The sequence below is a fragment of the Corvus hawaiiensis genome, chromosome 20 (assembly GCF_020740725.1).
Source record: "Corvus hawaiiensis isolate bCorHaw1 chromosome 20, bCorHaw1.pri.cur, whole genome shotgun sequence".
Classification (NCBI taxonomy): Eukaryota; Metazoa; Chordata; class Aves; order Passeriformes; family Corvidae; genus Corvus; species Corvus hawaiiensis.
The window spans coordinates 10520209-10546188 of record NC_063232.1 but is presented as its reverse complement, the minus strand read 5'-3'; the positions used below and the strand labels follow the sequence as shown (position 1 = coordinate 10546188).

The 25980-nt window shown below is 65.2% G+C and overlaps 1 protein-coding gene across 13 annotated transcripts; it reads left to right on the top strand.

The window, feature by feature from the left end:
* The first annotated feature begins 205 nt into the window (after positions 1–205).
* Positions 206–25897, top strand: ELN (elastin). Of its 13 annotated transcripts, none has more exons than XM_048324841.1 (38): positions 207–390; positions 6293–6346; positions 6804–6830; positions 7014–7046; positions 8459–8503; positions 9043–9135; positions 9490–9546; positions 9650–9715; positions 9798–9845; positions 10830–10901; positions 11127–11153; positions 11361–11432; positions 14047–14073; positions 14488–14553; positions 14825–14869; positions 15028–15108; positions 15199–15259; positions 15939–15948; positions 18264–18357; positions 18441–18482; positions 20457–20594; positions 20678–20719; positions 20957–20962; positions 21008–21118; positions 21200–21256; positions 21393–21530; positions 21615–21662; positions 22385–22507; positions 22707–22760; positions 22930–23052; positions 23237–23284; positions 23660–23701; positions 23918–23956; positions 24390–24416; positions 24829–24870; positions 25030–25056; positions 25150–25200; positions 25318–25897. In XM_048324841.1, exons 1-38 carry the CDS (start codon positions 312–314, stop codon positions 25362–25364), a joined length of 2262 nt encoding a protein of 753 aa, XP_048180798.1. In that variant the 5' UTR covers positions 207–311; the 3' UTR covers positions 25365–25897. The 13 variants fall into 13 exon arrangements, with proteins under 13 accessions (XP_048180795.1, XP_048180794.1, XP_048180791.1 ...); XM_048324844.1 differs by having other exon boundaries at positions 20957–20971; positions 21035–21118; XM_048324835.1 differs by having other exon boundaries at positions 20957–20971.
* Positions 25898–25980: the final 83 nt, after the last annotated feature.

The window sequence follows — 25980 nt, the reverse complement described above, 5'->3', positions numbered from 1 at the left end:
CAGAGACGCGCCGGCTTGGAGAGAGCAGCGAGGAATCAAAAAAAAAAAAAAAAAAAAAAAAAAAAAAAAAAAAAAAAAAAGGAAAGGAAAAAACCCTCCTCGAGCAGCCAGCCCAATCGGCGGGAGAGGCTCGTGTGTGTTTGGCCTTTTCTCATGACGTAGTGTCCTGTGCCTCTCTCCCCCCTCTCCCTCTCCTTTTCCCCTCCCTCCTCACCCCCCTCCCCTTCCCCTCGCATCCTTGGAAGCAACAATTAAGCAGCTCTGGGATAAAATACACAGCCCGCGGGAGCACGGGGGCATTGCTTCAAGAGATGGCAAGGCAGGCAGCTGCACCCCTCCTCCCCGGAGTCCTCCTCCTCCTCTCCATCCTCCCGGCTACTCAGCAAGGAGGTAAGGAACGAAAGGCTCCTTCCCGTGCCCGCGGCCGGCGCCTCGCTCCGGTCCTGCGGGGACCCTCCGCGGGCACCGGGGCTGCGATACCCCCCACCCTCCAGGCAGTCCCTCGCCTGCCCCGGCTGCGCAGCCCCGAACAGGGACAGCCACCCACGCTGCCCTGCCTTGGGGACATCCCCGAGGGCGGCTGGGCAGCCCCCGGGTGCCACCTCCGCCGAGGGCTCTTTGCTCCCCACACCGACGCGTGGCTTTGTGCCATGGCCGAGTGGGACGGGATGTCACCGAGGGTGGTGACGCGGGGCAGTCGGTAACGGCACCGCTGCACCAAGCACTTGTCGGAGGGAGGCTGCCAGGGGTTGTGTCCTGGTGACAGGCTTGGGGACAGCGGAGACTTGGGAATGAGAGACTTGGAGGCACGAAAGGCTCAGGAACACGCAGGCAGGACACCAGGCGTGGCCACCAAACTCCCATGGGACTTAAAAGTGCGAGGGGCCGGGGGAGGTGGCAGCTGTCACCCCGCGGTGCGATGGCAGCGGCAGCCGGGGGCGCCGGGTGGGTGGGAGCGTCCCGCAGCCGCCGTGTGCGAGCTGCTGCTCAGTGTGTGGCCGTGACAGCCCCGGGGCTGCTGCAGCTGCAGAGCGGCTCGACCCACCCGAACCGCAGGCTGGGGGTGCCGGGGGCCCTCACACCCCCCTCACTGTGCTTGTGCCACCAGCGTCGGGTCCCTGTCCCGGCGCGGTCCCACGGCTGTGTGACAACCCAGCCCACGCACACGCAGGTGCGGCACACGCGGCCGGGGCGGGGAGGTGACAGCCAGCGCAGGGTGCGTGTCCCAGCCGTGTGACACAGCCCGACCAGCGCAGGGTCCCTGTCCCAGCCGTGTGACACAGCCCGGCCAGCGCAGGGTGCGTGTCCCAGCCGTGTGACACAGCCCGGCCAGCGCAGGGTCCCTGTCCCAGCCGTGTGGCACAGCCCGGCCAGCGCAGCCGGTGCCTGCCCGGTGCCCAGCCGCTGCCTCGGGTCAGACCGGGAGCTCCCACAGAGGCGGGGAGAGCAGCTGAACACAGATTCCGAGCCCCCTGCAGTGGCCAGACTGGGCAGAGGGCTGTGAGGAGGCGACAGCACCACAAGGGAGGGGACAGTCACCTCCGGAGAGCTGAGTGGTTGTGCCACGGAGAGCGTGTGATGGGCAGAGCCACCATCGGCCACGGGGTCAGTGCCGGGGCTGTCGTGAGGGGCTTGTTGGACACGGAGGATTGAGGACCGGAGGAGGAGAGGGTGCAGGATTCTGTGGGCAGCGCCGGGGCTGGGTGGGCACCAGGGCAGCCCCAGGCTGGACCACCTGTCACCAAGGGCAGAGCCCTCAGCAGCTCCATCTGCCCGTGCCCTGCAGCTCCCGGGACCCCGAGCGCGGGCTGGCTGTGCAGGCAGCGGGACCTCAGAGCCGGGAGTTGCCTGAGAGCCGAGCTGCTGTCGGTGCCTGATCCTGCTCGGGGTGCTGGATGGGATGTGCCCCACTCCAGGCCCCGGCTCAGTCCCCAGGGGTGTTTGCTGGTTTGGGAGCCAGCTCACCGAGGAGGTGACCTGACCCTGGGGATGGTCCCGGTGCTGGGGGGACACGGGAGAAGGCTCTCCCAGGGAGCACTGGGCAGTGTCTCAGCCCTGCCCTGGCACACCAGCCCTTGGGGACAGAGCTGACACAGAGGCACGGTGGCATGGTGAGGGGGATCGCAGGGTGCTGGGGAGGCACCTGGAGAGGGGCAGGCCAGCGAACTCCAGCACTGACTGCCAGTGCAGCTCCAAATCAGCCTGGTGGGAGAGGGAACCCTGAGACATCCAAGGGCTGAAGGGTTCGTACCCAGACTGTCACCTCAGAGCAGTGCCAAGGGACTGAGCTGGCAGCACTCAGGAAACCCCAGCAGCAGGTCAGGATCAGCCCCTGGGGATCTGCCCCTGGGGAGCAGAGCCATGCTGGCACTGTGGGGCCCTGCACAGCCGGACACAGGTCACTGCAGGGGGAACAGGCCGTGATTCCCCAAAGGTGCCAGGTGCAGCCTGTCCCAGCATCGGGAGCAGGGCATCCATCCCTCAGTGCTTCCATCCATCCCTCAGTGCCTCCTGCGTGGAGCACAGGGGATCCCCTGGCAGTGACACCCCCAGGAGGGACAAGAGGGACCCCAGGGAGGTCCCAGCCCTGCAGGCTCTGGGCCCAGGGGGAGCAGCTCGGGTGGGTGCAGAGCGGCAGGCACTGGGTGTGCTGGCACCCAGCCCGGGGCTGTGGGGACCCTCCGAGGACAACCAGAATGCCCAGGGTGAGGCTGGGATGGCATCTTCCCTTCCCAGCTGGACCCCGGCCTGCTGGGGCTGCTCCCTCCCCTCACTACTGGCAGGGTGCAGCTCGGCCGCCAGCACTCGGAGATGAAAGCTGGAGCTTCAGGGGGGCTGGAGAGGAGCCAGGCCCCGGCAGCAGCCCCCCTCCCCCCGAGCTGCTACCAGCGAGCCCGGCCCGGGATGCAGCATGGCTTCAAAGTCGCTTGGAGACTGAATGTTTCCATAACTTTCTCCCAAGAAAAAGAAAACAGCGGAATGAGGGAAGAGGGGAGTGGTGGCGGTTTTGCGCTGAGGCTCCTCCGGGAGCGGGTGCCTGTGGGCGCAGGGAGGGGTGAGGTACGAGGGTGTCCTGTGGTGGATTCTCCAGCATGGTCTCAAAACCTATGGAACAGAGAAATGCTCTGCATTTCTGGCTCGTGGAGGGAGCTGCAAGCAGCGGTGCAGATAGAAACAGTGAGGCCGATCCAAACGGGATCGGAAGCAGTGCTGGCAGCAGAACAGCACGGATATCCACACCTGTGGATGGAGTTGGGGGGGAAAACATCCCATTCCCGTAAACAAGGAGGCTCCACACCAGATCCTGAGCACCTCCACGGCTCACCCCCCAACACAGCTGGGGCTGCATGAGTGGGTGCGAATTCTCCTGCCCCTGGACTGAGAAGCCATCCCCGGGGTGGGATGCAGGCTCACAGCCAGCCCAGCACAGGAGACAGGCTGGGAGCCCAGGAAAATCCCCTTCCCAGGGTCCTGGCAGGCTCAGAGCGGAGGCAGCACAGAGCTCCTTCCGTGCTGGGAAGCCGCTGACTCAGTCTCCCCTTCCCTGATGTGCTAAGGGAATGGGTGGAGAGGACAAATGGGAGCACGTGGACCCCAAACTGGGCTGGGGGCTGCTGGCCCTGAGGCTGGGCAAGGACAGAGATGGCCGGAGAGCGATGGCCAGAGCCCAGTGTGGTCACGGTGTCACCAGTGCGTGGGTTGTCACCAACAGCTGTGCTCGGTGGTGCTGCCAGGGGGAGGGACTGGAGACGCTGGGGGGATTTGGAGAGACCCCCTCCAGCAGTGCCTGCACCAGGGAACAGCCCTGAGCTGGGCTCTGGGGGAGCAGCTTGTGAAGGAGCTCCCAGGGCAGTGCAGATCCGGCCATGCCTGGCAGCAGAGCTGGTCAGGGAGAGCTCCTGAGGGAAAGGTTTGTGCCCCCAAGGCCGCTTGGCACCACCATCCAGTCACCCATCCCACTGCCTCCGGGCTGTCCCATCTCCTGCCAGGCCTTGCTGACTGCCCCACACCTCCTGATCTGGGCAGATGGACCAGCACATCCTCTGCAATCCTCCCAAAAAGTGTCCAGGCACAGGGCCCTCTCTGGGATGGTGCCTGGGGGATGCCTGGGGATGGGGCAGTGACAGTGTCACCACAGTGGGACCCTCCTGCCAGGACCCCCAGTGCCCCAGGAGGGTGATGATGATGAGGATGATGAAGGGCTGAGTTCAGCAGCTGTGGCTGTGGGCAGGTGACACCCGGACATTCCCAGGGTCCCCACAATGCAGGGGTGCTGTGAGAAATCCTTGTCCCAGCATCCTCGGGAGCCTCCATCAGGCAGCGCTGGTGACAGAGGGTAGGGGAGGTCAGCCTGTCCCCCACTGTCACCCCAGCACCAGGGACCTTGCCTGGTTTTGAGGGGCTGAGGCTGCGGAGCACGATGGGGGCTGAGCGTCCCGTCCTGGGTGGGGACAGTCCCTGGCTGTGCCATGGGGGTCCCTGGCCATGCCCGGCACTGGCTCCCAGCGGCAGCGGGGCCGGGAGGGAGAGCTGGCGGTGTGCGGACGCTCGGAGCTTGTTCGGAAACAAGGAGGGAGTTGGAGTTGTGTTCACCGAGGCTGGGGGGGCGGTGTGGGCGGGGAGTGTGCCGGGAAAAGGAGCCGTTCTGTCACCCCCGGCCGGGAAAAGGAGCTGCTCCGGAACCCCCGGGCCGGAGGCTGAGCACGCGTCCCCTCCTGGCCAAGGGACACCGCGGGACGGGATGCTGGGGGGCAGTGCCTGGGCCCCGCTCTCTGGGGCTGTGTGAGGGTCCTGGCACGGGTCCTCCCCATCCCCCCATCCCCGGGGATGTCCTGTCCAGCCACCGACATCGGCTGTGCCCGCGCAGCCCGACAGCCCTGCCGCACACGGTTGTGCCCTGGCACCCCAGTGCATCCCGCGGGGAGCCCGGGCATCTCTGCAGGTGCCCAGGGTGCAAGAGACACGTGAGCAGGGCCCAGGGGACACCCTCATCCCTGCCACTGGTGGGGCACAGCAGGGCTTTGGGGCACGGCAAGAGGGAATCCCCGGAGTTTGCCCCCCCCGTGATGGAGATGTGCGGCACAATGTGTCCTCGCCGTGGTGTGCCAGCCCTGCCACCTGCCAGCCGTGCCACCTGCCTGTCCCCCCGGGCGCTGGCACCCCCCTGCCCAGCCCCTGGGCACTGCCCGGCCCGTGGTGGTGCTGCCACGGCTGTGCCACTGCATGCACCCACCTCCCGGTGTGCTGGGTGGCCACTGCAGGTGCTCAGGTCCCAGCCATGCCCCCACAGGGTCCGCCCGTGCCCGTCCCCCCCTGAAGTCCCTCCCCGGTGGCGGTACAGGCAGCAGGGCTGGCTGCAGGTCCCACAGGGACTGTGGCCACGGCAGCCCCCCACGCCCTCCTGGCAGCTCCCCTGTCCGGCTCTGTCCTGCAAACCCCACCACAGTCCCTCTCCCGGTGCCAGGAGTGGAGTTTCCCTCTGCACTGCGGTCCCCTTGTGTCCCCAACCCACCTGCAAGCCCCCAGCGCACCCATGGCCCTGGGGGAGCTGGGGGCCAGCCGGGGGTGGCAGCCTGGTGGCCTGCAGCAGACACCCCCCTGCCAGCCACAAACCACCAGTCCAAACCAGCCACCAGTCCAAACCAGCCACAAAACCTTGCTGTGGCCTCTAAGCATGAGCTGAGATACCCTGGGAAGTGCTGGGACCGCAGTGTCACACGGACAGGCAGAGAGACCAGGGAGCTTCCATGGGTCTCAGCAGTGTCCCCCCAGTCTGTCACCCCAGTCCCACCGGCCTGAGCTGGCTCTTCACTGGCACCTCAGCGGGCAGGACACATCCACAGATCCTTGGGGCAGCCCCAGAGGAGGCTCAGGCTTGGCTGGGACCAGCAAGGGGCTGTGGGGATGGACTGGGACAGCCCCACGAGCGTGGCCGTGCCCGGACCCAGCCGCAGAGCCACGTGAAGCTGGAGGCGATAGAGGCAGCCCTGGCTGGGCTGTGGGACAGGAGCAGAGCTGGACAGCAGCCGGCCCCACGTCCCTCCTTCCCACGGAGGGCCAGGTCCTGCTGACACCTCCACCGAGGTGCCGCCCCTGGGTCCGAGCTGGGGCACCTCCAAGCCCTGTCACCACTGTCACCCCCGGGAAACAGGGCTGCAAGGAAAGGCAGGGGCCTGCCCTCGAGCTCCGCATCCCAACCCGTGCGCAGGGAGCAGCAGGGGAACCAGGAGGGGCCCCCCACCCCCTGCCTCGGACCACTGGGGGGATTTTAACAAGGGTCTCTCTCTTGCAGGGGTCCCTGGTGCTATCCCGGGAGGGGGAGTCCCAGGAGGAGGCTTTTTCCCAGGTAAGGGGGCCCAGGCACCACTGGGAGGGGGCATCACCCTGTTTGCAAGGACGGGCAGGTGCCTGGGGGGGTCCCTGAATGCCTTCAAGACACCATGGAAGGCTGGGGACCTGCCAGCCGGGATCAGGTGACATGGGGACACCCTGCCTGGCTGCTCAGCATGGACTCAGCATCAGCCCCGTGGCATGGGGACAGGACTGGGTGGCAGTGCCAGGCTTACCCTGGGGGCCCCCAGCCCAGGGCTGGCACCTACACCCTGCCCAGCCCTGGCCACAGGAGGTGCTCAGAGGTCACAGCCTGTCCCCAGAGCTTCAGCCAAAACCCTGGGGACACCCCAGGGGGGATGGCCGGTCCCCTTACACCGTGTGACCGTCTCCACCTCCCCAGGGAGCCCCGGGAGCCTGGGTGGGTGCTGGGTGCTCCCAGGGCGGTGCTCAGACTGTGCCGTTGCTCGCAGGTGCTGGACTTGGAGGTTTGGGAGCAGGTGAGTGCTGGGACCCCTGCCAGGCTGGGCTGGGCTGGGGAGAGGGGCAGGACGCCCAGCAGAGCTGCCTTGTGCTGGGCAGGGGCTCTGCCACGAGGCTGGCCCCGTCCCACACGTGTCCCCGTGCCCGGGGATGCTCGGAGGGAGGATGGCCCTGACCCCTCTCCGCTCGCTCTCCCCTAGGACTCGGGGCTGCAGGAAAACCTCCCAAACCAGGTAAGAAGCCTTTCCCTGGCTCTCACCAGCTCCAGGCACGCCAGCAGCCGGGATATTTCCCAACCACTGCTGCCCTCATGTTGCTCCCGCGCTGGGGGGACCCCGCTGGCCAAGGCACAGCCCGCCCTGCCCTGCCACACTAATCCTGGCACGGCCTCCAGGAGTCTCCCTGCCCACCCCGCTTCGGCGCTGCCCTCTGCCCCAGCCCCCAAACCAGCCTCTGGGGGTGCTTGCTGCCTGCAAACCGCGCCAGAGCTCCGGCAGGAGATGCGAAGCCGGGAGCCAGCGTCCCGGTGGGCAGCCGGCAGCGCCCGCGCCTGCCTGCCAGAGGGGCCAAGCAGCTTCTGCAGAGGCTCCTGCAGCCCACGCTGGGCTTTGCCCCGCCTAGGAACGCTGGGGACAGGGGACATCACCAGGAGAGAGGGGAGATGCTGGCAGGGGGATGTGCAGCAGGAGAAGGCAGAGCTGGAGGGCACCGAGCCTGGGGCAGCAGGGACCGAATGTGCAACATCTGGGCCAAGGGAGATCATGGAATTGTAGAATGGCCTGAGTTGGAAGGGACATTAAAGCTCGTCCAGTGCCACCCCTGCCATGACAGGGACACTTTCCACTGTCCCTGGGTGTTCCAAGCCCCGTCCAGCCTGGCCTTGGGCACTGCCAGGGATCCAGAGGCAGCCACAGCTGCTCTGGGCACCCTGTGCCAGGGCCTCACCACCCTCTGAGCAGAGAATTTCCTCCTAGCATTGAGCCTAAATCTCTCCTCTTTCGGTTCAAACCACTCCCCTTGTCCTGGCACTCTCTGCCCGGTGCCTGTTGATCCCCATGCAAAGATGCTGCTTCAGGCAGACCCTGGGGTCCCCTCTGTGCCCTCCCTGGGGTCCCCACTGTGCCCAGGGCAGGGGCACCCCACGCCCTCGGCCCCCGAGCAGGCCAGGCTGCGCAGTGGGAGCTGCAGCCCGAGGCGGGGGCCGGCAGCCTCCGTTTGCTCAGATTTCAGCTCGTGGAAAGAAAAACAAGGCCCTTTATTTCGGCGTAATTAAAACCAAACGCGGGGCGGCCGCGAGGGCCCAGCCAGAGCGGTGTCCGCGCCCGGAGCCAGCGGCACTGGAATTTGCGCCTGGAGGGAGCGAGGGCTGATGAGCCCCAGATGTTGGAAGGCAGTGCTGGCCGGAGACCCAGGGACTCATTCCTCAGCCATAAACATTTTGGTTCCGTCCCCCTGTGGCCCGGCAGGGCGGGGGGCGGCTGAGGCAGAAGGGACGGGATGGAGGACCCGAGCGCTGGCGAGGACATTTGTCACCCGTCCCTGTGCCCGTCCCGGGGCTGTTCTCCCGTCCCCACGGTGCCACAGGCACTCCTCTCTGCTCCTCCGGGCCTGGCCGCCCCCCACCTCACCCCGCTTCTCTTTCTAGGGGTCGGAGGACTTGGGGGACTCGGCCCCCTTGGCCTGCAGCCAGGTGAGCACTGACCACTGTCCACCCCCATTCCAGGCCATCCCCGGGGCGATATCCCCAGAGACCCACCTTGGGGACAGCACGTCCCTTGTCCCCATCTCCACAGCTCTCCAGAGCGTGCTGGGTGGGTCCCGTCTGGGCTGGGTGCCCTTCCCAGACCCGAGGGACTGCGGCCGCCCAGCAGGCAGCCCTGAGGTCCCCGACACGATGGCCTCAACCACAGTGGGGTGACCCCGCAGGAGAGGAGGCACCTGGGGTCCCCGCAGGGCCGGCAGCAGAGGGACAGTGCCTGCAGGTGGTCAGCCAGGGGCTCCAGGGCTGTCAGGTGTTGTGTGTGCCGGGTGGGGTGTGGATGGGAGCAGGGATTTGGGGGGATGCAGGACAGGGCAGTGCCTGCTAACGCCGCCTCGCCCAGCCTAACGCCAGCCCTGGCACCGCCACGCAGCCCCGCAGCTCACCAGCCCCTGTGCCCACCCGGAGGGCAGGACACCCTCTTGGCAGCTGTGTTTCAGGAATGCTGATGCTGGTTGTTGTCCCCACAGGTGCTGCGGGTCTGTTCCCCGGAGCTGCCTTCCCCGGGGGGGTGTTCCCGGGAGCCGCCTCGGCCGCGGCGCTCAAGGCTGCTGCCAAAGCTGGTGAGTGCTGGGGGGGCCCGGGCAGCCCCCAGGGACCCCTGGTGTCCCCTGGGGGTCTGGGGCAGGACAGGTTTCCCCCGGAGCCGGGGGCTGCAGGCAGGAGCCGATGCTCTCACTGGGCTGCCCAGTGACTCGGAGGGACCCGGGCACGGGGGAATTGGCCAGACCTGAGCCCCCAGGAGCAGAGACCCCAGAGCTGCCTGGTCCCTGTGCCCAGTATGGGAACCCACCCCTGGGACTGCCTCAGGGTGTCCCCTCCGCCCCCAAGGGCCATCCTGAGCTTGTCCCGTTCCGGCCAGCCCTAGCCCAGCGGCGGCGCCTCCCCTGGTACACCCCTCTTCCCAATGCCCCCAGGTGCTGGCATTGGAGGCGTGGGTGGAATTGGTCCTGGTGGCCTCGGGGTCTCCACAGGTAGGAAACGCCCCTCGCTCCCGGCATAGCCGAGCCTGGGGCAGAGCTGTCCCCGGGGTGGGCAGGAGCCGGGCCCGGGCTCAGGGGTCTCTGCTGCCCGCAGGTGCCGTGGTACCGGGCGCGGTGCAGCCCGGCCTTGGCGCGGCAGGGAAACCCCCTAAGATACCAGGTAGGTGACGGCCCCGGAGCCGGGGCCGGGGCGGGGAGCGACTCCACCCGGCTCCTCATCCCTGAATTTCTTTTGCCTGCAGGTGCTGGGATTCCCGGAGCTTTCCCGGGCGGCGTGCTCCCCGGCGCAGGTGAGCTGGGGGTCCCCACCCCACCATCAGCACCCCAACCTCCAAGGGTATCCCCACCCTGCCAGCAGCACCCCAACTCCGAGGGGATCCCATCCAGTGCCGGCAACACCTCAACCTCCAAAGGGGTCCCCAACCCCGCCAGCAGCACCCCAGCCTCCCAAGTGGTCCCCGCTCAGTGCCAGCACCCCCTGTGGGCCGAGCACCCTGCCCTGCCTCCCGCTGCTCCCCGCAGCTTCCAAACCCCTTGGCTGAGGTCACAGTGACATTTCCACCGTGCCAAAGGCATGGGGGGACCCCGGCACCTCTGTCCCATGCCAAGCTTGGCGGGAGCAGGCGGCACCAGCACTGGGAGAGGAGCTGGCACAGCCACCAGGGCTGGCGGTGTGGGAAGGAGGGGGAGGAGGTGGCAGGAGAGAGGAATTCCTCAGTGCAAAGTAATTTGGGGGAGGAAAACTTGTGAAAACAAGATGTTTCGACACTGTCCGAAGTGTGTTGCTGGTCAGGAATGTCTTTTCCATGTCTGAAAATGCTCGAGTTATAATGAAAGACATTTGTAAGAGGGGGAAAAAGAACCCCAAACCAAAAGGAAACTCAAAACCCAAAAATCCAACCCAAACGACTGCAAAGCCAAAGCACTGTCTGCTTCCCCTGGAGGGCTGGAGAGCCCCTGCTGGCCCCAGGCCACCGAGCATCACCAGGGCAGAGAGCACTGCCCAGGCCTGGCTGGGGCTTTGCTGTCACCGCTGGGACCCCTCTGGAGTGCCACGTTCCCTGCAGGCTCCCAGTCTGTTCCACAGGTGGCTCCAGGCTGGGAGCAAACCCCTCTTGGCAGCTGGAGGCGCAGCCAGGCTGGCACAGGGCGGTCCCAGCCAGCCCCCGAGGATGAGGGTGCCCTGGGTGACAAGAGAGGGGTGGCAAGGGTTTGGGATCTGGGTACCAGTAACGTCACGAGGCCCCAGCTCATCCCTCTGGTCTCTGCTCCAGGTGTTCGCTTCCCCGGCGTGGGGGTGCTGCCCGGAGTCCCCACTGGAGCTGGAGTCAAGCCAAAAGGCCCAGGTAGGTCCCCTCAACCCCCTTGGAACGCTGGGGTGGGTTCAGGGCTGGCTCCAGCTCGGCCCCCAGCCCATACTTCAGGATCACAGCCCTACAGGGCACTTGGCAGTGAAGCCAACTTGCAGCTGAATCAACCTGTTAATTCAGTTCACCTGAATTAACTCAGGTTAATTTGGGCCTCCAGGAGCAGCCCAGGGCTCACACAGGTGTCTCTGTGTTTCCTTTTAGGAGCTGGAGCCTTTGGAGGAATCCCTGGTGAGTGTCCCGTCTCTCTTGCCTGTCCTTCTCTTCCTTCCCAAGCCTGTTCCTCACAGCTATGGTCTCCCCACACCAGAAGATGCCTCAGGGCTTCCCAAGCCCCCCACTCTCCTCTCCCGGGGTGCCCTGGGGCACTCCCCTCCTTCCAGGACTGGTGGCAGCCGTGGCGCGGGCTCCAGGTGAGAGTCTGCTGTTGGTTTGCAGGACTGGGAGGTTTTGGAGGTCAGCAGCCTGGTGTCCCTCTGGGGTATCCCATCAAAGCTCCTAAGCTCCCAGGTAAGCTCCACGGTGGCTTCACTGCGGGGGAAGGATCCCAGCAGTGCCAGGACAAGGACCCGCCGTTCCCCAGGGCTGAGGCACGGTGCCCACAGGTCCCCCGGACCTGGCAGTGCCCGTGCTGGCCCTGGGACAGCAGGACAGAGCCAGGGGCTCTGCTGTGCCCTGCCTGTGGCAGCCCCGAGGGCAGCTGCCACAGTGATGCCCGTGGTCTTGCCCCAGCTCATGTGGACAGTGCTGTGCCTCTCCAGCTGTTGTAAGGTAGGAAGGGTCATGTTCTGGGGACGTGCTCTGGGCCAGGCCACCCTGGGATGGCCCCGCCAGCTCCTGCTGGCACAAGGCACAGCCCTCGCAGGGACAGTCTGGTTTCTGTGGCTCCTAGGGTTGTGCTGGGCATTCACTGGGGCCAGGTGTCCTGGCTCAAGGAGCTGTAGCCGAGGCCACCTAGGGGCTCCAGGCAGGTCTCCCTCCCCACTGCCCACGTGGACGGGGCTCAGCCCCTGCCCAGGGCAGCCTGGGGGAGCTCAGACCCCCTTTCCCAGCCCAGGCTGCTCTGGACACCTTCCCCTCCCAGCCCTGTGCCAGGTGCCAGCTCTGCCTGTCGCCGGGCAGCCATGCCCATGGAGGGACAGTGGCAGGCTCTGTGCCCTCCAGGGGCTGTGCTGCCACCTTACTGCTCCCCAGCGCATCCCAAGGAGGAGGGCAGCCACATCCGGGCAGGCCCCCATGCCTGAGGTGCTGGGGAGTGCACTGGAGACCCACGGGCATTTCCCCTGCACCCAAACAGGCGCTGGAGGCAGGAGAGCCTTGGCGAGGGGAGCCCACCCCGAGCAGCACATCCCAGCCCGGCTCCAGCCCCAGCAGCTCTGCTGGCTTCCCCCCAGCTGGGCCCGTGGCCACAAACACCGGCAGGGATCCCTGGCCGCTCCTGTTTCCTCCACTGGAGCAGAGTTACGATCCTTAAGGAGACTCGGCCCCGCCACCGGCTGATCCCGTCTGGGTCCCTGCCCCAAGACAGGGACCAGGACAGGGGGGTGTCCCCAGCTGGGGTTCACCTGGCACCCAGACCTTCCTGGGGTGCTGCGGGATGCCAGTTTGTCACCTCTGAGGGCTTGGGGCTGGCAGTGCAGGGACAGGCCGTGCTGGCTGGGGAGGCTCTTGTCTCAATGCTGCAGGTGGATCTGGGGCCCCACACGTGGGGTGTCCCCTGCACTGTCCCCACTGCAGTAGGTCCAGGTTGAGAGGGGATGAGGGGACAGTGGCACAAATAACATTTTCAGTGGAAAGTCATCTCTTTAGATGATTTGGTGCTGTGCTCTCCCTGCTCAGGAGGTGGCCCTGGGGTCACCCACCGTGCTGGAGGCTCAGTCTGAAGCTGTGGCTGAGGTCAGGGTCCTGTTGATGCTGTAGGGATGGGGACCACTCCCCAGTGTCCAGCTGTGCTCAGGTGACATCCATCTGTGCAGAGCCCTCCCAGTGTGTGCATCGGTCCAAGCTCCCTGGCAGTGCTGGTGACATCCCCATGGGCACAGCCCCAGGGCAGGGACTGCCTTTCCACCCAGCTAGGGCTACTGGGGACCTGGACTTGGACCCAGCAAAACCCTCGGAGAACCAAGGCTTGGACTCCTGGCCCTTGGAGTCACCTCCATGTGTGCTACCCCTTTGCCAGCTTTGGAGTGAGCAGGGTGCTGATAAGGTGCCCCAGGTTGAGCAAGGGTGGCCCTCGGGGTGCGGGACACCTGGCACAGGTCACTGTGAGCCTCTGCCTGCCAGTACTGCCATGCTGGTGTGGGACACCACAGGATAGCCCGGCAGGATGGAGGGAAATCTGGTCCCCACATGCTGGCTGCTGGGAGGGGACGGTGTCCAGTGCTCGAGGAGATGCTGCTGCCATGAGTAATTCCATCCTGGCTGCAGGCAGCCACATCCCTGCCCACGCTGGAGACACCCCCACCCTGCGTGCAGCTCGAGGTGTCCCCAGCAGGAATGTGGCAGCCCGTGGCCTCGGGCTGCTGCCAGCAGTGATGGGAGCTGTGAGCTGCTGGCTGCCGAGCCCACGGTCCCCCCTGGGTCAGGGGCATCCCCGTGCCATTCCGAGTGCTGGGATCCGGCTCTTTCGCAGGGAGACATTTCCCTGGCCGAGCTGTTCCAGCTCATAATCCCTCCCCATCCCTTCGCACCAACCTCCTAACGAGGTCACGTTTCAGCCGAGGCTCCCAAGCCCTGATTCCAATTAAAACCTTTGCTTTGGAGCTGGCCGGGGCGCAGCCAGCTGGGTACAGCTCTCGCCGTGGGGCTCCCGCGGGACCACTCGCTGGAGCGGGGTCATGGGAGGCTCCTGCAGAACCAGCTTCAGGCGCCACAGCCCTCGGCCAGGGCTCAGAGCAGGCGGCTCTTTCAGTCCCTGCTTCCAAGGTGAGGGAGAACAGCATCTCCTGGCCCAGCTCCACTGCAGGGGTTTGTATCCTGGAGGATTCACCGTCACCATGGACGGAGCCCCCGGGGCTGGTGCCGCGCAGCCCCAGCAGAGCGGGCCCACGCCGTGGGGCAGAGGGGACAGGGCCAGCAGCAGCCGGATGCTAACCCCCCCTCTCTCCTCTCCTCTTGTCCCCAGGTGGCTATGGACTGCCCTACACCAATGGTAAGCTGCCCCGTGGTGAGTCCTTGTGTCCTCCTCACTCCTGTGGCTCCCCTGGCTGCCACCATGGCCGTGTGGCCACCGACCCTCGGGTGGTGTGAGGGACATCCTGCTCCCAGGGCGAGGTGGTCCCTTGGGGACCTCGTGCCTTGCCCATGGTGGCCGTGGACCAGCCTGGGAGCAACGCAACTCTCCGGCATCCCTGGGAGCTGTTAATCCATAGGACACGTCCTGAGCCACTCCAGCTCCAGACAGGGATGTTTGAACTGGGATCTCAAGTGGGGAGGAGCTGGCTTTGGCATCCCCCGCAGCCTCTGGCGCCAGGGGGAGGAGATCCAAGGGAGCTGCTCCGTCTGTCTCGCTGTCCTTCCCCTGGCCGGTGCCTGACCCGGCTCTGCTGCTGTGTTGTGATTGCAGGCCTCAGGCCCGGCGGGATAGGAGCCGGCATCCTGGCAGGAAAGGCAGGATACCCCACCGGGACAGGTTCGTTCCGACCCCGCAGCCCCGGGGTGGGGCCTGGCACGGGCACGGCAGGGGACCGCGCACTGTCACCTCGCTGGCCCCTGGATGCGGGCTGGGCGCTGCCCGGCTGTCCGGGCACCGCAGGGACAGCCTGCAGGGGAGCGGCACCTCCCAAAGGAGAGGGGGACAGATGCTGGCACGGGTGCCCGCTCCCCAGGGTCCCTGTGGGTGGGGGGGATGAGGTGGGAAGGTCTCGGGACCTCGGTGGCCCAGTGCCCATGTCCCTCCGCAGGGGTCGGAGCACAGGCGGCGGCAGCGAAGGCAGCAGCGAAACTTGGTGAGTCGCCCTTTGTGGCACAAACACCGCCCATCTCCCCGGCAGGAGGGAGATCCCTCCCCTCCCTCCCTCCCTCCTTCCGTCCCTCCAGCCCCGGGAATGCCGGCTGTGTCCCCGTGGCCCCGCACCCTGGGCTGACCCGCTCTCCCCTGCGGCAGGAGCCGGTGTCGTGCCCGGCGTCGGCGGCATCCCGGGAGTCGCACCCGGTGTCGGCGTCGGCGGTGTCCCCGGAGTTGGAGGTGAGGCGATGAGAGGGCGATGCCCTGGGGCTCAGGGAGGCTCTCCTGGCCTTATTCCACGTCCCTGACTCTCTCCCGCTATCCCGGCAGTTGGAGGACCGGCAGCGGCGGCAGCAGCGGCGAAGGCAGCGGCAAAAGCAGGAGCTTTTGGTGAGTTCCTGCTGTCTCGGACAGAGCTCGGGACGGGGAGGAGCCGTGCATCGATGCCAGGGGCTGTGCCAGGGCCCTAGCAGCCCCTATCCCATCCTCTGGGGTGCTCTCCCAGCCCCTGTCCCGGCTCCAGCAGCTTTTCCAGCAGCGATGGAGGGCTGACGGGCCCCTCGGGATGCAGCAGCCTGGCATGGGGCACAGCATGCCCATCGCACCTGGTTTCTCCGTCAGATGTGGGGTTGCTGTGCCAGGTGCCAGCGGCGTGCCTGGGACGTGGCATCTGTGCTGAGCTGTCCTTCCCCAGCGCAGGGATGCTCCGGGGGATGCAGATCTCGCTGCTCCCCTCGTTGGCTGTTCTGTGGGAGAAGAGTGAGCAGGAAACCGCTCATTGGAGCAGTCAGGGGAAACGTGCCAGCCCTGGGGCAGCTGGGATGTACAGCCACAGCCTCGGGGACCTCGGGAGTCCCCAGGATCCAGGGCGGCCAAACCCCTGATGAGTGTAGGGAGCTGGGAAGCAAAATCCCGGGTGCATCCCGCGTTGCCTGCGGAGCTGCTTTAGGACGTGGGAGGAGCCCACCACAAAGGCGGTGCCCAAGAGCCTCCTGTGGCCCTGGGACAGACCTTGTCCCCCCCGGTGGCAGAGTGGGCTGTTTGTAGGGGGTCTGATTGCTCTGCTTCCCTCCAGGGGCAGTGCCCGGCGTCGCAGGCGTCCCTGGCTTGGTGCCCGGCGTCGCAGGTGTCCCCGGGGTGGTGCCCGGCGTCGCAGGTGTCCCCGGGGTGGCAGGTGACTGTTCCAGGAGCCCTGTCCCTATGGCCCGGCTCTGCGGGGCCGTGGTGGCTGAGGGTCCCTGTCTCCCTTGTCCCCAGGGGTGCCGTCGGCGGCAGCAGCAGCAAAGGCAGCTAAGTACGGTACGTGCTGCGCGGGGCCCCAGCCCCGGGACCCCCGCCCGCCCTGCCCACGCTGACACACGGGGGTGCCCAGGCACGGGGTGTCCCCTGGGATCGGGGAACGGGGGATGCTCAGCCCAGCTCCCGGCTGCTCCCACCTGGGCCTGGCTCCATCCCCAGGGCAGGACCTTCTCCCTCTGCAGGCTTCCTCCAGGCTGCTCTGTGGAAGTGAACAACGAGCCCCAGCTCATGGCTTTGGATTTAACTGAATTCTTGGATTTTGTGCAAAATCCATTTTCCAGCAGCTGATCTGGTGCCTGAGGGCTCGGTGCTGCTGCCATTAGGGCAGAGATTCCTGGCAGTGGGGCCCTCACCCAGGGTCACCACCATCCAAACACTTGGTGGGGTTCAGAAACAAATCCAGCTGGGCCTAGCAATTCCTGCCCTGCCCTGCTGGGGTCTCTCGGGGATGAGGCCGTGGATGCTCCGCTCTCCAGGGCACAATGACGAGACAGAGCCACGGCAGCTGCCACCTTTGAGCTCTTGCTGCTGTCAGCTCTGACTTGTCCCCTCTTGTTCCCGGCAGGCGCCGGCGTTCCCGGCCTGGTGCCCGGAGTCGGAGGCGTCCCTGGCTTGGTGCCCGGCGTCGCAGGTGTCCCCGGGGTGGTGCCCGGCGTCGCAGGTGTCCCCGGGGTGGCAGGTGACTGTTCCAGGAGCCCTGTCCCTATGGCCCGGCTCTGCGGGGCCGTGGTGGCTGAGGGTCCCTGTCTCCCTTGTCCCCAGGGGTGCCGTCGGCGGCAGCAGCAGCAAAGGCAGCTAAGTACGGTACGTGCTGCGCGGGGCCCCAGCCCCGGGACCCCCGCCCGCCCTGCCCACGCTGACACACGGGGGTGCCCAGGCACGGGGTGTCCCCTGGGATCGGGGAACGGGGGATGCTCAGCCCAGCTCCCGGCTGCTCCCACCTGGGCCTGGCTCCATCCCCAGGGCAGGACCTTCTCCCTCTGCAGGCTTCCTCCAGGCTGCTCTGTGGAAGTGAACAACGAGCCCCAGCTCATGGCTTTGGATTTAACTGAATTCTTGGATTTTGTGCAAAATCCATTTTCCAGCAGCTGATCTGGTGCCTGAGGGCTCGGTGCTGCTGCCATTAGGGCAGAGGTTCCTGGCAGTGGGGCCCCTGCCCAGGGCACTGCCCTCCAAGATATGTTGGGGATGGTGGGATCCATCAGGTGTAACCACTCTCAAGGAGCTCCAGTGGAGATGAGGGCCATGGCCAAGCAGCAGGGCAGTCTGGAGCTTGGGCACAGGGAGGAGGCAGAACTGGCCCTGAGGTTCCACACAGCATTAGGACTCCAGGTTCTTCTCCAATAGGCAGAGCCGGGAGTTCCCTGGCCAGGTCCCACGACCGTTTCCTTCCTTGATGCTGTGGAGGTCTGGGAATCTCCACAAGGAGCATTTCCATGAGGAGTCCCATGGTCAAAAGCAGCTCTCCTTTGAGGGTTAAAGCACTGGTGCCCCTCTCTTCTATACTTGGTACAAAGCATCCCTCCACAGGCCCTGGGCAGGATGGCATCCAGGGATTCAGGAAGGACCCGGCAGTGGGTGCTCTGCGCTGTGGTGCCCCAGCTGAGCAGGGTCCCATGAGGCCAAAGCCCTGTGGCCCTGAGCCCTTGCAGGAGTGACCTGATGCTCGTCCCTGTAGCACTAAGGGGTGCCAGCAGGTCCAGGCTGTCACTGCCCTGGGCAGCTCTCCAGTCTGAGCAGTGCCCGGGCTCCCAGCCCTCCCAGCACCTACTGGGGAGACCCAGCCACTTCTGCTCCGTGGCCTGTCTGGCTGCAAGGCTTGATGTCCCTGTGACAAGGAGCATCTTGGGCCCCTGTGAGGATGAGAGTCCTTGTGGTGCCTGTGCTGGTGACTTCCTGGCAATCTCTGGCAGAGTCATGGGGCCCATCCCTGCCCTGCCCTGCTGGGGTCTCTCGGGGATGAGGCCGTGGATGCTCCGCTCTCCAGGGCACAATGACGAGACAGAGCCACGGCAGCTGCCACCTTTGAGCTCTTGCTGCTGTCAGCTCTGACTTGTCCCCTCTTGTTCCCGGCAGGCGCCGGCGTTCCCGGCCTGGTGCCCGGAGTCGGAGGCGTCCCTGGCTTGGTACCCGGTGTCGCAGGCGTCCCCGGGGTGGTGCCCGGCGTCGCAGGTGTCCCCGGGGTGGCAGGTGACTGTTCCAGGAGCCCTGTCCCCATGGCCCGGCTCTGCGGGGCCGTGGTGGCTGAGGGTCCCTGTCTCCCTTGTCCCCAGGGGTGCCGTCGGCGGCAGCAGCAGCAAAGGCAGCTAAGTACGGTACGTGCTGCGCGGGGCCCCAGCCCCGGGACCCCCGCCCGCCCTGCCCACGCTGACACACGGGGGTGCCCAGGCACGGGGTGTCCCCTGGGATCGGGGAACGGGGGATGCTCAGCCCAGCTCCCGGCTGCTCCCACCTGGGCCTGGCTCCATCCCCAGGGCAGGACCTTCTCCCTCTGCAGGCTTCCTCCAGGCTGCTCTGTGGAAGTGAACAACGAGCCCCAGCTCATGGCTTTGGATTTAACTGAATTCTTGGATTTTGTGCAAAATCCATTTTCCAGCAGCTGATCTGGTGCCTGAGGGCTCGGTGCTGCTGCCATTAGGGCAGAGGTTCCTGGCAGTGGGGCCCCTGCCCAGGGCACTGCCCTCCAAGATATGTTGGGGATGGTGGGATGGTGGGATCCATCAGGTGTAACCACCCTCAAGGAGCTCCAGTGGAGATGAGGGCCATGGCCAAGCAGCAGGGCAGTCTGGAGCTTGGGCACAGGGAGGAGGCAGAACTGGCCCTGAGGTTCCACACAGCATTAGGACTCCAGGTTCTTCTCCAATAGGCAGAGCCGGGAGTTCCCTGGCCAGGTCCCACGACCGTTTCCTTCCTTGATGCTGTGGAGGTCTGGGAATCTCCACAAGGAGCATTTCCATGAGGAGTCCCATGGTCAAAAGCAGCTCTCCTTTGAGGGTTAAAGCACTGGTGCCCCTCTCTTCTATACTTGGTACAAAGCATCCCTCCACAGGCCCTGGGCAGGATGGCATCCAGGGATTCAGGAAGGACCCGGCAGTGGGTGCTCTGTGCTGTGGTGCCCCAGCTGAGCAGGGTCCCATGAGGCCAAAGCCCTGTGGCCCTGAGCCCTTGCAGGAGTGACCTGATGCTCGTCCCTGTAGCACTAAGGGGTGCCAGCAGGTCCAGGCTGTCACTGCCCTGGGCAGCTCTCCAGTCTGAGCAGTGCCCGGGCTCCCAGCCCTCCCAGCACCTACTGGGGAGACCCAGCCACTTCTGCTCCGTGGCCTGTCTGGCTGCAAGGCTTGATGTCCCTGTGACAAGGAGTGTTGAGCTTCTGATGGGGTACCCTTCCTTCTTGGACGAGGGTGAAAGAGCAGAGGAGGCTGCTGTTCTCCTGAGTTCTTTATTTCATAGTCTCACAGCTTTCTTGAAGGTAGAGTTCCAAGGGGGTTACATGATAAAGGCAAGCAGCAACAGCAAACAGTAGGCAGAAAACAGCTGCTTCTTCTTCTATATGCTCTGTATGCTCCATATATTTTTTCTTATAGAAGTGTGGATTATATTTGCTAACTGACCAATAAGATTAACACATGATTCTGGTTTTTCTTTCCTTAACCTATTCCGGTCTAATTCTAACAATCGTAAGCCTTACACAAGTGTTACATAGGTGTTACACAGATTTGCATGTACAGTTTCTATCAGCTCTTACTGTTTATGTGAACACTCCATCTAAAAAATGTGAACAGTATAATTCTATCTATATTTTGTCTGAAGTAAAGAATTCTGTGAAAAGGTAACACTGCTGCAGCAAGAACTGTGTTTAAGGTCTCTACTACAGCTTTTCAATGTTTAAGGCACTTAGCATATATTTCTACTAAAAGTTAAAAAAATCTGTATTTCTATTTCATTTTGGTGTGGCTTCATGTATCTCAGCTTGTCCAAAGGTTTTAATTCAACTCTTGTGCTTTGGCTTCCCTCTGGGCCTGAGTCCAGAGGAGCTTTCACTCCAATAAAGGAGCATCTTGGGCCCCTGTGAGGATGAGGGTCCTTGTGGTGCCTGTGCTGGTGACTTCCTGGCAATCTCTGGCAGAGTCACGGGGCCCATCCCTGCCCTGCCCTGCTGGGGTCTCTCGGGGATGAGGCCGTGGATGCTCCGCTCTCCAGGGCACAATGACGAGACAGAGCCACGGCAGCTGCCACCTTTGAGCTCTTGCTGCTGTCAGCTCTGACTTGTCCCCTCTTGTTCCCGGCAGGCGCCGGCGTTCCCGGTGTCGGTGTGGGCGGCGTTCCCGGCCTGGTGCCCGGAGTCGGAGGAGTCCCTGGCTTGGTACCCGGTGTCGGAGGCGTCCCCGGGGTGGTGCCCGGCGTCGCAGGTGTCCCCGGGGTGGCAGGTGACTGTTCCAGGAGCCCTGTCCCCATGGCCCGGCTCTGCGGGGCCGTGGTGGCTGAGGGTCCCTGTCTCCCTTGTCCCCAGGGGTGCCGTCGGCGGCAGCAGCAGCAAAGGCAGCTAAGTACGGTACGTGCTGCGCGGGGCCCGGGGTCACTGCCCTCCAATAGCTGGCACGATCCTGAAATGCATCCCACTAGCAAGACACGAAAGTGATCCCTCTCCTGCCCTGCTGGGGTCTCTCCTGGATGAGGCCATGGATGGTCCATACTCTGGGCCATGATGATGAGAGCAGAGCCAGGAGAGGCCCAGCCTTTGAGCTGTTGCTGCCGTGAGATCTGACTTCTCCCATCTCATTCCCTGCAGGAGCTGGCGTCCCTGGTGTCCCAGGCGTCCCTGGCGTCCCTGGTGTCCCAGGCGTCCCTGGCGTCCCTGGTGTTCCAGGCGTCCCTGGTGTTCCAGGCGTCCCTGGTGTCCCAGGCGTCCCTGGTGTACCTGGGGTTCCTGGTGCTGTGCCCGGTGTTGGAGGTGAGCAAACAGGCTGTCACCAGGCAGCGGGGGGACACTGACCTCAGCAGTGCCCTGACCGTGTCCCTTGTGTCCCCACAGTGGGCGGCCCGGCAGCAGCGGCCGCAGCCAAGGCTGCAGCGAAAGCAGCGGCGATCGGTGAGTCTCCACTGTCTCCACTGTCAGCACCGGCTGTGCCAGGGAGGGAGGAGGGGTCTTGGCACACGGGAGAGGTGAGGACACCCTGGTGCTGTGGAGTCTGCCCCCTCGGACACATCCCTGAACCCCTCTGCAGGAGCAGGACGCGTGCCCGGCGTTGGCGTGCCCGGCGTTGGCGTGCCCGGTGTTCCTGGAGTGGGTGTGCCCGGCGTTGGCGTGCCTGGTGTTCCTGGAGTGGGTGTGCCCGGTCTGGTGCCCGGCGTTGGCGTTCCAGGTGAGATGGTTCCCAAGGGACGCTCGGGTGTCCCCAGCGGTGCTGGCCGAACGCATTCCTGACCCTGTCACTCCCTGTCCCCAGGAGGTCCGGCAGCCGCTGCCAAAGCAGCCGCCAAAGCAGCCAAGTTCGGTAAGCTGGGATCCCTCCCGGGTTATCCTGCGTGTCCTGTCCCCTCATCCCCACCCCGGGCTGCTCTCCTGTCGGGGCTAAGGCCCAGCAGTGCCTGGGGTCCCTGGGGGTTGGGGTGAGGGATGAGCCCCCCAAAGGGCTGAATGTGGGATGAGGTTCTGGCTGTGTCAGGGCTGCTCTCCAAAGAGCTGAGCCCCATGGAGGGTCCGAGTTCACCATCCAAACACCTTCTCGAACATCGGTCCATCCACACCCCCTTCTGCCCACCCAGCCACACCACCAGCCACCTCAGTGTCCATCTGTCCCCTTCTCTGTCCATCCATCTGTACCTCCTCCATTCATCCAATCACTCCACATCCATCCACATATCCATCCCTCCATCCATCCATCCACATATCCATCCATCCATTCAACCATTTATGCATCTCGTCATCTGTCCATTCTTCCATCCCACCCTCCATTCAACCACTCCCCATTCACACACATGCCCATGTGTCCATCTCACTATCCCACCATCCATGTGTCCATCTCAGCAGCCGTCCATTCATCCATCTCACCATCCATTCATCCATCCTACCATCATTTCAACCACTCCTCATCCAGCCACACATTCATCTCATAATCCACCCACCCACCCCCATCCTGCCACGGCTTCTCATCCAACGCCTTCTACCCTGTTTCTTCCCGAGCTGAAGCCCCAGTCCTCCTCTTTGTCCTTGCAGGAGCAGGTGGCCTGGTTCCCGGTGTGGGTGGCCTGGTTCCCGGTGTGGGTGGCCTGGTTCCCGGTGTGGGTGGCCTGGTTCCTGGAGTAGGTGGCTTGGTTCCTGGTGTTGGAGGTGTCCCAGGTGAGGAGCAGGAAGGTGGGGGTGGGGGTAGCTTGCCTGGTGTGAGGGCAGTTCTGGGGCAGGACAGGCTTGAGGAGAACCTCAGCGGTGTCCCCTGGGGCGATGCAGACAAGGCCTGGGGGATGGGCTCTGCCCAGGTTTGCTGTGAGGCCTCCGCAGGGTCACTGACCCCCCCCCCCCCCTTTCTCTCTCTGCCCAGGTGTTGGAGGTCCAGCAGCAGCAGCCAAAGCAGCAGCCAAGGCAGCCAAATTTGGTGAGTTGGTCTGGGAAGCCCCTCAGTCACACCCAGGGGGCATCACCCCACCAGCCCTGGTGTGGCACAGACCGGTCCAGGGCATGCTGGAGATGGGCACTCCAGGCCTGGCACATCATCCCACATGAGCAGGGGATCAGCCCATGCTGCCTCACCCCTCTCTCCGCAGGTGCCGGGGTTGGAGGGGTGCCAGGTGTGGTGCCCGGCATCGGCGGAGTGCCCGGTGTTGGTGGCGTGCCCGGCTTGGTGCCAGGAGTGGGAGTTCCTGGAACTGGCATCCTCCCCGGGGCAGGTACGTGCTTTGTCCCACCCTGCTTGGGGACCTGCTTGGGGACAGTGGTGGCTGGGAATGTTAAAAGCCACCGAGGCACGTGCAGGGGTGGCAGGGAGGGATGCGGGTGGGACAGAGGGCGGTGGCATGTGAGAGTGGTGTGGAGGTGACCGTCCTAACCGTGGTGTCCTCACTCGCTTTGCAGGCATCCCCCAAGTAGGGGTGCAGCCTGGTGCTAAGCCTCCCAAATTCGGTACGTGCCCCTGCCCCAGGGCCACCTTGGACTGTCCCTGGGCACCCTCCTCCTGTGGCCATCGGGGTGCTGACCTCTCTTCATGTCCCCTGCGTGCCCACTGTGCCCTGATGGCCCAGGCGTGGGAAGTGGTGTGCTGTCACCCATGGGTGCAAAGTGCCACCTGTACCCCCTGCCCTGGATTCGCTGGGGACAGTTTTCTCCTGCATGTGTTGTGCAGGGGCTGAAGCCCCTCTGGGTGCTGGGAGGTGGGTGCTGGGGACTCCCAGCGTGGGTGCCAGGGCCACCCCAGCAGGCTGAGCGCTGGCTGGGGGTGCTCCGAGCTGGGGGTGCCAGGCTGTGGGGGGACAGGTGTTAATGGTGTCTCTCTGGCAGGTGTTCCCGGGGTTGGAGTCCCAGGGGTTGGTGGCCTCCCAGGTAAGTGCTGGCAGCAGCTGAGCCCAGGCAGTGGGGATGTGAAGGCAGAGGGATGCTTTCCCAGAGGGATGGAGCTGCAGGGATGTCTCTCAGAGGGATGCTGGAGAGAGCGGGGCTGCCAAGGAAGGCTGGGCATGCTGGGGACTGGGTGAGGAGCAGGTCAGACACTGCCCCACTGCCGTCCCTGCTGGTGCTCACCCACGCTCCTCCTTGTAGGTGGCCTCGGAGTCGGTGGCCTCGGAGTCGGTGGGCTCGGTGAGTGATGCTGGTCCCACAGTGGGGCTCCCCAGGGCTGGGCTGCAGGGAGCAGCAGCAGAGTGCTGGCAGAGCACTGAAAAGGAAAGGGAGTCTGTGGGTCACTTCTGTGCCCTCCTGGTCTCACAGTACAATCCCACCCCAGGCTGGCACTGTGCCTTGTGCCCCATCCTGTTTGCCACCTGCCCTGTTCCCAGGGTGTGATCCCAAGGGAATGTGGTTGCTGAGCAGGGACTGAAGGCCATAGCACCAGCCTTGCCCATGCCATGGCAACAGGGGATGATGCTGTACCATGTCCCCAACGTGTGGTGGTGCAGGTCCCTCCTGGGACCCTCTGGGTCCCTCTTCAAGGGTCTGGCTGTGGCCCTGGGGCAGCAAGTCCGGGCAGGGGCTGCACCAGTGCCCCTCTCTGACAAAGGACTCTTGTATCCAGGAGCTGCTGGGAAACCTCCCAAGCCAGGTAAGGGACAGCCAGAGGGGCTGGAGGAGTGACTCCAGCCCCCGTCCTCATCCACATTCCCGTGGCTGTGCTCACGCTCCCCACCCTCACTGGGGCTCTCCCATCTGCCGGTTTTGGTGCAGGGGGGCTGCAGCCAGGTGAGTGCTGCAGTTTGGGGCTAGCGTGGGAGTGTGTCCCCTGTCCTGCCACACTCGTCCCCGCTTGCTGTCCCCACGCTGCTGCCATTCCCTGCTGGGCACGCGGCTGCCTGGGAGAGCACTGAGAAGCCAGAGGGGTGCCAGGGTGGGGATGGCGGCTTTTGCATCAGCTCCTGTCCCTGGAGTACGCGAGGGATCCGAGCCAGACTGTCCCCAGTCCACGTTAGGGTGGCACTGCTGTCACCGGCTGTCACTGGCTGTCGCTTTTTCCCCAGGGGTTGGAGTTCCCGGCTTCGGCGTGTCACCGATATTTCCAGGTACCACCCCCACCTCGGCACACAGCGGGGGCCTGTGTCGGTGCCTGGCCGGCTCACGGGGGCACGGCCACGGGCCGGGGAGGGACCCCGGGGGCTGGGGGTGCGGGGCAGGGAAATGGGGGTGCCCCATGGGTGCTGAGGGCTTCGCTCTCCTTTCAGGTGGGGTCGGCGGCCTGGGATTTGGTGGTGAGTATCCATCCCGCCCGCGGGGCGTTTTGTGGCGGGGGGTGCGGATCCCCATGGGGGTCCCGCTCACGCCGCTCTGCCTTCCCCCCTTAGGGAAGCCCCCCAAGCCCTACGGAGGAGCGCTGGGTGCGCTGGGCTTTAGAGGTGAGCACGGTCCCCCCACTCCCAGGGGCCGGTCCTGCGCCCGGCCCTTCTCCCGGCCCTGGGCGGGGTGCGGGCGCAGGGAGGGCTCACCCCGCATCTCCCCGCATCCCCCCGCAGGCGCGGGCTGCGCGGCAGGGAAGTACTGCGGGAGGAAGCGGAAGTAACGCTCGCCACCGATGACCTCATGAACTTTGGTGCTACTGCATGGTCCAGAATGTAAATCCGAAGCAAAGCTGAGACACCCCCTCCCCAAGCCCCGGACCCGCCCCCCCCCCCCCCCCATCCGTCCCGGGGCCGTGCCCGGCCCCTCGGTCCCAGCAGGGAGCGCGGAATAAACTGCGGGGAGCAGCCGTCCCCCTTGGTGCTATCGCTCTCTGCGGGATTTGGGGGGGCCTGGGCTGTCGCGCCCCTCCCCAGCCCCAGAGCTGACCCCCGGGGGGGGGGGCAGGATGAGGGGCACCCCACATTGGAGGGAGGGAGGGAGGGAAGGGGATCCCGGTGGCGGGGGCTGTGCGGGGAGGGATGGCCCCGTCAGCCTGGCCCCCACCCCGGGCCCCGCGTTTCCCCCGGTTTGGGGGGGCCGCGGGCAGGAGGGGCTCGGTCCCTTCACGTTGCTCACTTTGCTATTACTGGGTGGGGCGCCCTACACAGAGGGACTCGCTTCTGACAGACTAATAAAGGACAAGTTTTTAAAGGATTCTGGCTCCGTCCCGTGTCCCTTGTCCCTGTCCCCCTCCCCGTGGCGGTGGCAATGATGCCGGGGTTCACCCCCACCGCGGC